At 41.5% G+C, this 11462-nt stretch overlaps 1 protein-coding gene across 1 annotated transcript in view; it reads right to left on the bottom strand.

Moving 5' to 3' along the window:
* Nucleotides 1–164: 164 nt before the first annotated feature.
* The window catches only part of LOC115922508, a 43482-nt gene continuing 32184 nt past the window's right edge, over nt 165–11462 (bottom strand). The window contains exons 3-5 of the mRNA XM_030981470.1: nt 2983–3050; nt 768–997; nt 165–243 (exon numbers count right to left, since the gene is read on the bottom strand). Coding sequence (XP_030837330.1) covers nt 165–243; nt 768–997; nt 2983–3050 — 377 coding nt within the window. The remainder of the gene's footprint in view (nt 244–767; nt 998–2982; nt 3051–11462) is intronic.

Below are 11462 nucleotides of genomic sequence, written 5' to 3'. Positions count from 1 at the left end.
TCTTCAGTATTCACTATAATTATAAGGACATCCACCTATTATAACAACTGACTTGTCAATCAGCTCCCTCAGAGGATATATCCAATAAACAAGCACTTGGTACAAAATTCATTGAAAGTCAAAAAGTGTGATGAACAATCCTAGCACAACAATTAATTCGCTCATTACCTCTCAGCTATTGTGGTTAGTTTCTCATCGTTCACAGCCCTCCGAACTTCAGCTTTGTGTCTCTCAGTTGATATACTACAGGGAAAAGATAGGATTAAAACAGAAAATTAGTCGTCATATGGCTGTAAGAATGTAAGCTCACTGCTTGTGCCAGATTTACCATTTGTTTCTCAGAAAACAATACAATAGGATAAACAAAATGTTCTCCTCTTTTTATAGCTTGCAGCAGTTATGAATTATCAGTATCTTGATAAACTCTGTTCAAAAATATCAACCAAACAGATTTTCTATTGTACACAAAGCATGCAAATGATTAAACTTGTTTAATTTTCTAACTTTCATACTCATTCATGTTTATGCACAGATCAGATCACTAACACCTTAGACAAGCTACTCAAGTCATTTTCTGATAAACTAGGTATAACCAGAATTTTGATCGGCTCTCTGGGAATAAGATTGAAAATTTCATTATGATTTTTTTTTTAAAATAAATTTTTCTTCTAAATTTTGACCGATACCTCCAAATAGGCTGCTTTGAGACTAGCAATATATGCTTTACAAAACTAGAGTTTGATGAAATGTTTAAAGGTTACTCTCACCTCAGGGTCGAAGCAACACTTCTCAGCAGACTTTTCTTTTCTGGGGTGAGATCTCCCTGGGCTCTGAAGGCACTTATGACCGATGAGTAGGCCTCTAGTTCAAGCCTCCGCAATACACTCCAACACTCCTTCTCCTCCATGTCAAGAAGTCTGGGCCACATGATTCTGATGGTGTGGTGGTATAGAGATTCCTTTGCCAAGAAAGCTCTAAAGATATCACATGCTGCAATCTGTATGGAGAGGACAAAGAACAATGTCAAGAACAGAAGTGAAAACAATGATAAATGTCATAAAAAATAGACTTCAAAATTTAAGATAACACCTCAAGAAAAAATTTGTACTAAAAAGCATTGTTGGCAGCATTGTGTGTAAATTCTACAATCAAAGAAAAGAAAAAAATAATCTCATGATTGGTAATCATGGTAATGTGTAGAACTAAAATTTCTGTCTCTTTCGTTCGTTAGCCTCTGATTTGGGTAGGTTTGGCTCGAACCCTACACAAATCAGAGGCTAACGGACGAAAGAGACAGAAATTTTCGGTCTAGGTAATGTGATGCTGCCTATCTATTGGACACGATCTCAATAGACTAGTATCATGTTGATCAAGTATCATGTTGATCAAGTGGCATTTCGGAGTCATTCCTTTTTGGGAGGTATCATATGAGTAAGTTTGAAACTCAAACCAAAATTTAGCGAAACTCCCTGCCCTGCGTGCGGGAATGGGTAATTTAATTATGAACGGATGGAAGGCATTTCTATGATCTGATGATATAATGATGATTTTACTTTTTAGTTTAATTTAGTTTAAGTTAAGTTTTGTTCACTCATACAGCATGCAGTATAATACTTCTGGGGGCCCTTTCTCGAAACCAACTCCATGACAGTCATATCTTTGTCGGCGACCTACAGAGATGTCATGAAGTGGATAAACCGTTTCACAAAGCCATGACAGACATGATATCGATAAATCGCGATACTAGCAGCTCAAGAACATTGTCTTTGTCACGATCCATTTGATTTATCAAGAATAATCCAAAACAACTTTTGGGGCTAAAATTGTTCAAAAAGAAATATATACATATAAATTATCCTAAAATAAATAATAAATAGTATCTTTATCAAATGTAAATCATCAAACGATTTGCATATTTCTGTAAAGATTCTTAAATTGAAGAGAACGAGTGTTTTTTTATTTACAGTCAAATCAAAAGTTAGTTGAAGGATACCGTAATGTGATAGTTTATCAATACATACTTTTTTGTTTATTGTGACGAGGAATTTTAGGGAAAATACCTTTTCTCAGCCAGTTTTTATTCTAGAGTCTCATCAATACTCGTTATATAATTGATTTGATATTGAAAATATAATTTGGAAGAAGTAATTACTAGATCTAAGTTAGAGAGGAAATAATAATAATGCACATAGATCTAGGCCCCAAAGGTACGACGGTATCCTAAGGAAAGACTATGACTCGACTATGGAAAACGGTGTGTAACATTCTTATCTCTCTTATTTATATGTTAGACTAGAAGTTTAATAATTTGTAATTTAATGTTTATATTCAGCTTTTTAAAGTTTCTGTATAATTTGTATAATCACTTTTTTACATTTGCATTTCGCATCCCAGAGAATTACGTACCGAAGTCGTCTAACTTAGACTTTAGATCTATATTTTTCTCGAAATGATAGTGAAACTAATCGTACATTTCGCGGCCCATCATAGCAACAAACTGACTTGTGATGGCGCTTTACAGCAATTAAAAAAAGATGATGGGTTCGGAGCAGTGACAACTCGCTTGTCGTGGAAGTTGTCGCTCATCTTGGCAAAGCCAAAGACGGCTTTGACCTTTGTGAAACACTTAGCTGACAAGTTGCGTGACAGTGGCGAGATGTCGTTGATCTTGTAGTTATGACGGTTTCGAGAAACAGCCCCCAGGTGAAGAAATAGATGTTAAGACTCCCTCTATTAATTCTCAAACTTCAATTAAAAGACAAAGACCAAATAGGTCTAGTCTAGGTCTACTATGGTCTAAAACAAAATTTTAAAAACTTTTTAAAAAAGATCAATGAAATATTTTTTTTACGGGTTTCAAATTAACGATTTTAATTTAGTCTACTTTAGGTCTAGATCCAGATATATTAGCCTTACAACCTGCCCATACACACAACATCTAGGGTCTATATAGTTTTCAGCAACAACTGAATTTATACTCACAAGATCGGTTCCGTATTTTTTTTGTGTTCCACAAGATAGCGGTATAGCTCTCCAAACCAAGCTGCTAACTCACATATTTATGTACAGATGGGGATCTATGGAAAAGCCGCGCTCCTTGTAATTGAAACTAGCGATCAATCAGGGTCTCAATAAGGGGAAGCAAGCAACCAATAAGAGGAGCTATAGTGTCTCCAAAACAACTGATCGAAAAGGAAAACGAAATTTTGCACATCTTGGTTGACGGTAAATTTTAATGTTTTTAAAGCTATCGTATGAAATTGCAACTAGGTAATATGCTACATAATTTCAAAGCTCAAAGACGGCTCTTTGCTCACATAATATTATATTGGACATCGGTATATGGGAGCGATAATCCAAAAACATTACACTAGGAAATGGACAAAATTCGTTTTCAAGTCCAAAGATATTTTGACTAAATACTAATTACCAATATGACTTAACTCTCATAGAATGGCGATGAGAAGGAAAACAAAAGAAGGGGAAAAAAAGGGGGAAAAAGGGGGAAAAGAGAGAGAGAGAGAAGGAAAAGAAGGGAAAGAGGAGAGAGGGAAAGAAAGAAGAGGAAGAAGAAAAGAAAAGGGGGAAGAAGGAGATCGGGGGGATGGGGCCTCGTCTCCTAGGCTGTTGCCCCCCCCCCCCCCCAATAAAAAAAATAAGAGAGAAGGAAGGAAATGGTAAGAAAAATGGAAAAAAGGAGATAAAGCGAAGAAAATTGGGGAAGAAGAAAAGAAAAGAATTCTTTTAAGAAGGGGGTATTAGAGTTGCAATTTTCCCGCCAACAAGTTGTGGATCGAGGTGGGGGTGGGGCAAAAGGCCCTTGCCTCCCCGGCCCGCCCCCGCTAAAAGGGGAAGGAAGGAAGGAAAAGGAAAAAAGGAAAAGGAAAAAAGGAATCTAAAAGGGACCGAAAAAGAGGAAGAGATAAAAAAAAAAAAAGGGTGCAAAGAAGGGGAAATAGATCATTTGCGGCTATAATCCCGCCAACAACGTGTGTAAAAGGGTGGGGGCCGAAAGGGCCTTGCCCCCCCCCCCCAGCAAACCTCAAAGAGAGAGAAGGAAGGGAAGGGAAAGGTAAAGAGGAGAGAAAGGGCAAGAAAAAAGAGAAAGCAGAAAGGTAGGGGTGATTTTCCGCCAACAAAGTGTAGATCGGGGGAGGGGGGGGGGGGGGGGGGGGGGCTCGGGGGAAATACAATTTAGTCGTGGTTTATTTCTAATTCCATAACGGTTGTTTACACATAATGCTGAAATGACATAATTTTCCGAGATTTTTTCTCATTGTTTAGTATATTATCCTTTTTTATGCGTTTGTTGTAAAATTACAAATTCCTAAATTTACAGCCAGGTAAGAAATATACCTCTTGAGATGCCTACATGTCAGGGCCCGTGGAACGGCGGGGATCGGGAGCTTCCACCTCCCCCCCCCCCCCCCCCCGAATTAAAAAACAAAACAAAACAAATATTAAAGAGAAATAGAAAGAAAGAGAGCAAGAAAGAAAGAATAGTTAACTGCCAGTGTCACCTGACCGTAATTAAACGCCTAAAACCCCTGAGCTTACAGGGGCTCTACCCCCGGGACCCAACTAAGGGCCCTAAGGCGGGCACCTTGATACTCATCTGACCATAATTTAGTGCCTAAAACCCTTGAGCTACTGGGGGCTCCGCCCGCTGGACCTCACGCCAATCAGTGTCCTGCCAGTGTCACAAAATAAGGTATACAAATATGTTCATCTGACCGTAATCAAATGCCAGGCGCGTAGCCAGGGGGCGGTGGGGGCGGCCCACCTACAAAAAAAAGCCGGCCAAAAAAAGAGAGGATAAAAAGGAAGAAGACGTAGGAAGAAAAAGGAGCAGACAAAAAACATTTTTGAAATTCAGACAAGGATTCGAAAACGGTACAACGATCGTCTTCTTTCTCTAATAATTTAATGAAATGACAAAGCCTTCGCGCAGGAGGGGGGGGGGAGACTGAACTGAGACAAGGATTAAGAGACGGGAACGTTACAGCGAATCGTCTTCTTTCTTAATTAATTTTAATGAAACGTCAAAGCTTTCGCGCTTTGCGCGGGAGGGGGGAACTGAATTGAGACAAGAGTTAAGAATCGAGAATGGTAATACGAATCGTCTTCTTTCTCTAATAACTTAATGAAACGTATATATAGCTTCCGCGCTTAGCGCGGGAGGGGGGGGGGGGTAAACTAAATTCAAACGAGGATTATTTTCAAGAACGGTACAACGAATCGTCTTGTTTCTCTAATAATTAAATGAAATGTCAAAGCTTCCGCCCTTCGCGCAGGAGGTGGGGGAATTGAATTTAGACAAGGATTAAGAGTCGTGAACGGTATACGAATCGTCTTTTTCTCTAATGATTTAATTAAACGTAAAAGCTTCCACGCTTCGCGCGCGCGGAGGGGGGGGGGGGGGAACTGAATTCAGACGAGGATTAAGAGTCGAGAACGGTACAACGAATCGTTTCCTTCTCTAATGATTTTAATGAAACGTAAAAGCTTGCGCGTTTCGCGCGGGAGGGGGAAAACCGAATTTAGACAAGGATTAAAAGTCGAGAACGGTACAACGAATCGTCTTCTTTCTCTAATAATTAAATGAAACGTCAAAGTTTGCGCGTTTCGCGCGGGAGGGGGAAACTGACAAATAACTTAGTTCCTGGCCTCATGTTTATAGGGTTGAATAATATTTGTAGACATTGGGACATTGGCATTAATATTTTGTCGGTAATTGGTGGTACGGTGATCAGTGGCCTCCACACCCCCCCCCCCTCACTGAAAAAGGTGTAGCGACGCCCCTGATAACAACACAGTTTATACACTCGAGATAAGTTTTACTGCTTAAGTACCAGACCATCGTCTTTGCGCATCAGTGTGCAGCAACGAAATATTATACAACGTCTTGCGACGTGACAGATCACTTTTCTCTAACTTCTAACCAATCAGAAGGCCTCGTTATTTTCCAGGAAGTGACGATGAACATTAATGCGCCAACTGTGGTTCTCAAATTGCAAAAGATCCCTACTCTTGAAGGGCCGGGGTAGGAGAAAGCAATTTTCCATCGTTTTACTCCAGGAAGTGCCTGAAAATGCAACCCGGGAGAGGGGGCTACTTACATAGGACATACGGGGATGTGCCGCTCTTCACCAAAAAAAAATCCCTAAACATAAGTCCCACTTTTATCAAAAATGTAATTAAGAATGGGTCAGTTTTTTTTCAAAATTTCAAAAAAATTCGGGTGGTCTTCCAAGCAAACACCCTCAAAACACCCGAAAATCCCTTAAACACCCGAAAAATTTGAAAAATGGGTCTTCTTTTCGAGGGGTTTCGAGGCTTGAGCGGCACTCCCGGTAAGAAATTTCTGGATCCGCCCCTGAAGCCAACTGCCCAACTTTGAACTCGAAAACAGGAGTCTGGAAAAACAGACCCCCCCCCTCAAAAAACAACAACAAACAAACAAACGAACAAACAAATCAAAACAAAACAACAACACAAAAATCAGTAAAAGTGAGCCATGAGATCAAGAGTTCGAAAAGATGACCATGAAAGAAGGCCGTGGCGCAGATAATAGGGACCACTACGGTACCGTACCCTGCCCAGTTATCGCCCCCCTGTTACCAGTGGCTTATTAGACACAACGGCCGTCTTCCATCGCCCGAGTTTCTACGGTGCGCAATGAAGGCGTGCGACTAACTTGCCTATAGCAGCATACACGTTGTAAGGAACATGTGCACGAAATATGGTACACTGTCGATCGCCCATTTAACGGAGATACGCGAATGACGTCACTGTGCAGCAGTCAGCTATGCGCTTATTTAGGTGTGAATCAACCTTTTTAAAAAACATCAAGTTCCTATTCAAAACGATCAGAAAAAAAATATGGTGGAAATTTTACTTTTGTTTAAAGAGATATGGAAGTTTAAATTCCTGATGTTTTACCTGAGCAAATTTCTTGCGAAAATTATTATTTATAAAAAAGTTATCGAGGCTTGAACTCGGCCATGTCGCCCTGTGATGCCCCTGCCCTATTTCCGCCCACTCAAACACACGCGCTAGTTCAGTGTATGTACCGTGCGTTGTTTATGCTCTAACAGAGAAAAGGTTATCTGCCCGTGGTTTTTTAGTCTATTTGTGTGTTTTTAGGTCTGCGGTTGGTTTTTTGAAAGTGCACACTTCATTGTCTTTTTTCCATGATAAAACACTCGGTTTACTCCATAAAATCGCAACTCGAGAGTATGAAGAAGGTGAAGAATACACAAATACTATAAAACTACATTCGACCTATAAACAGTTTGTAAATTGGGAATTCACCCCCCCCCCCCGTATATGTTGACCTACATTTTGCAAATAAAAGAAAGATCATAAATGAGATAACATGGTCACCAGGCATAAAACTCTTTACTGGTATTACAGCCATGCAGTTGTCAAAATCTGCCAGACGGAATGTTGTTTCACTTTTTGATGAGCAATCATAACCGTGCTACTAAACTTAACATTTTGCAGGCTCACTTGCATGGTCTACAAAATAATCATTTAGAGGTGGCCATTCATTTTTCGTTGAGTTTACAACCAGAAAATAAGATTCAGTGTAAATTGAGTAGCTGTTTATTTATTGCCCTTTGAAGGTTCTAGGTCAATTACCCCTTGGGCATGTCACCCCCGGCCAATTAGCGGTACAATAATTACCCCAAGGACGATTACCCCCCCCCCCCCCGAGGACAACCACCCCGAGGAAGTTACTCCCCCCCGAAAAATTACCCTCTAGGACAATTATTACCCCCCCCCCCCCCCCCGTGGACAATTAAACCCCCAGAGGACAATTACCACCCCTGAAATTAATGATCTCCCCCTAAAAATTACCCAACTAATTATCGAGGTTGACTTCCCCCTGTTCATACTGAACAGGGGGTAGTCCTCGGGGCGGTTGTCCTTGGTTGTCCCAGGGGGGCATTGTCCTATATAGGGGTTAAGTTTCAGGGGGTGGGGGGGGGGGGGGGACTCTTTTCCGGGGGTAGCTCGTCGAGGCACGGTAATTGTCCTTAGGGGTAATTATCTTTGGGGGTAGTTTTCCGGGGGTAATGGTAGGCGAATAAGGTGGGAGGCTGAGATTGAACCCCCCCCCCCGAAGAATGTTGCAATGATGTTTGGCCGTTCGTTCGATCGAGCAACCGACAATTTCTGGTAACGATGTGGTAATGTGATAATCATGCAGTTAAATTTTGTGACAAAATTATATATGATTGATTAATGTTGCAAAAAATGCTTGAAGTTCGGTTCTCCAAAATTAGTGATCCCGATGACAACTAAGTCCGGCTTTTAAAAAAGTTGCCAGGTTTGGTAGATTTGCAAAAAGTTTGTATTTATGTTCTATGTCGCTGAAGCTTGTGTCGCCTTTCAATCCAGCGTCGTGGCTTTGTAGCGAAAAGAGTGCTTGTTTCTGATACGATACAGGATGCAGGCAGAGGATTGATGTATTAGTTTTTGTTTTAATTAATTTAGTTTAATTTATTCCCTCAATTTTCTTCGATTACACCCCTCCTTTCCCCGATTTTTCTTTTAGTCTCCCTCTTCACTTTTACATCCTTTTTCTTAGTGCTTCTATACATTAGGCTATAATATCTTTTTTCAAATGTTTGTGTGTTATATATTTTTGCCAACACGGACCATGACATTTTCGCTGCTATCAAATTTCCGTCAGCTGACTGTGAATAAAATAAATGTTGTTTTATGTGAAATAAACCTATATGAATGGCTATCGAAAGAGTAGTATAAAACTATAAATGATACATTTCACAAGGGCCTATACGCCTGTCAGCCTTTCAAATGGCTAGGGTAATTCTTATATACGTTGTTAGTTTGCTAAAGTTTTATGGCGAATAAAAGGTGAACATTTTTTTATCTCTATCCATCACATTAATATCTCTCGGCAATAAAATGAATGAATATTGAATGAATAAATAAATAGATGAATTATGTAGAAGATGTGGGGGAGGGGGTATAGTGCCAAATTTAGAGAAGGGCAATACATTGCAGGACATGATTTGAGTTGTTCTCGGTAATGTCAACAAAATACTTATACAATAGCTTTCAACCCTCTTTGGATGTTGAAGTGGCAAAAACGTGACTGGTGACCCCCCCCCCCCCCCCCCCCCCGTTCCATGACACATGCTCCGCCGACGATTGCTCCGCCGACATTTACTCCGCAAAACGCGACGATTGCTCCGCGACATTTGCTCCGCGACATTTGCTCCGACGTCAAATGCTCCGCCGACAGGTGCTCCGCCGACAGTTGCTCCGCCGACAGTTGCTCCGCCGACAATTGCTCCGCCGACAGATGCTCCGCCGACAATTGCTCCGCCGACAATTGCTCCGCCGACAATTGCTCCGCCGTCAATTGCTCCGCAAAACGCGACAATTGCTCCGCCGACATTTGCTCCGCCGACATTTGCTCCGCCGACATTTGCTCCGCCGACATTTGCTCCGCCTGAAGCGACACTTGCTCCGCCGACATTTGCTCCGCCGACAATTGCTCCGCCGACAATTGCTCCACCGACATTTGCTCCGCCGACAATTGCTCCGCCGACAATTGCTCCGCCTGAAGCGACATTTGCTCCACCGACATTTGCTCCGCCGACAATTGCTCCGCCGACAATTGCTCCGCCTGAAGCGACAATTGCTCCGCCGACATTTGCTCCGACGACATTTGCTCCGCCCAAAAAGTGTCCCATAAACTACAAATGCTACTAGTACTACGACAAATGCTTCGCCGACAATATTTTCTTTACACCTATTTTTACATTAGGCTATAATATCTTTTTTCAAATGTTTGTGTGTTATATATTTTTGCCAACACGGACCATGACATTTTCGCTGCTATCAAATTTCCGTCAGCTGACTGTGAATAAAATAAATGTTGTTTTATGTGAAATAAACCTATATGAATGGCTATCGAAAGAGTAGTATAAAACTATAAATGATACATTTCACAAGGGCCTATACGCCTGTCAGCCTTTCAAATGGCTAGGGTAATTCTTATATACGTTGTTAGTTTGCTAAAGTTTTATGGCGAATAAAAGGTGAACATTTTTTTATCTCTATCCATCACATTAATATCTCTCGGCAATAAAATGAATGAATATTGAATGAATAAATAAATAGATGAATTATGTAGAAGATGTGGGGGAGGGGGTATAGTGCCAAATTTAGAGAAGGGCAATACATTGCAGGACATGATTTGAGTTGTTCTCGGTAATGTCAACAAAATACTTATACAATAGCTTTCAACCCTCTTTGGATGTTGAAGTGGCAAAAACGTGACTGGTGACCCCCCCCCCCCCCCCCCGGTTCCATGACACATGCTCCGCCGACGATTGCTCCGCCGACATTTACTCCGCAAAACGCGACGATTGCTCCGCGACATTTGCTCCGCGACATTTGCTCCGACGTCAAATGCTCCGCCGACAGGTGCTCCGCCGACAGTTGCTCCGCCGACAGTTGCTCCGCCGACAATTGCTCCGCCGACAGATGCTCCGCCGACAATTGCTCCGCCGACAATTGCTCCGCCGACAATTGCTCCGCCGTCAATTGCTCCGCAAAACGCGACAATTGCTCCGCCGACATTTGCTCCGCCGACATTTGCTCCGCCGACATTTGCTCCGCCGACATTTGCTCCGCCTGAAGCGACACTTGCTCCGCCGACATTTGCTCCGCCGACAATTGCTCCGCCGACAATTGCTCCACCGACATTTGCTCCGCCGACAATTGCTCCGCCGACAATTGCTCCGCCTGAAGCGACATTTGCTCCACCGACATTTGCTCCGCCGACAATTGCTCCGCCGACAATTGCTCCGCCTGAAGCGACAATTGCTCCGCCGACATTTGCTCCGACGACATTTGCTCCGCCCAAAAAGTGTCCCATAAACTACAAATGCTACTAGTACTACGACAAATGCTTCGCCGACAATATTTTCTTTACACCTATTTTTTTCGTTTCTTTTTTTCTTCTTCATTTTCTGAATGCATTTCTTGAAATAATGTAGATGAAATGAAATGAATGAATGTTGATGAAGTGGGAGGAAAAAAGGAGTTACCTAAAAGTCATTTCGAATATACTGAAATAACTTTCCATCTACCACTGTACGTCCCATATAATGTATACTAAACACTCATTACATGTCGTGGGAAGTTTTTAAAAAAAAGTAGAGCAGCAAGCCACATTCCCCAATACGCGCATACCTCCTAGTTAATTTCAAGTAGCTCATCAATATGTAATACCTGAAATTACCTCGATCAATGCATCTTACTAGGTAAAGCATTATTCAATGTACTAGGTCATCATGGAAGTTTAGAAAATAAGGGCATTTATATACGTAAGGAAGTGAACCCATTCAGACGGGAAAATGAGATGGCAGCCTTTCTGCTTATTCACATTTATACAAATCATTTTGTTGCAGTTTGAT

The sequence above is a fragment of the Strongylocentrotus purpuratus genome, unplaced genomic scaffold (assembly GCF_000002235.5).
Source record: "Strongylocentrotus purpuratus isolate Spur 01 unplaced genomic scaffold, Spur_5.0 spur5_scaffold_12, whole genome shotgun sequence".
In the NCBI taxonomy this organism is placed as follows: Eukaryota; Metazoa; Echinodermata; class Echinoidea; order Camarodonta; family Strongylocentrotidae; genus Strongylocentrotus; species Strongylocentrotus purpuratus.
This window is presented reverse-complemented; position numbering and strand designations above follow the sequence as displayed.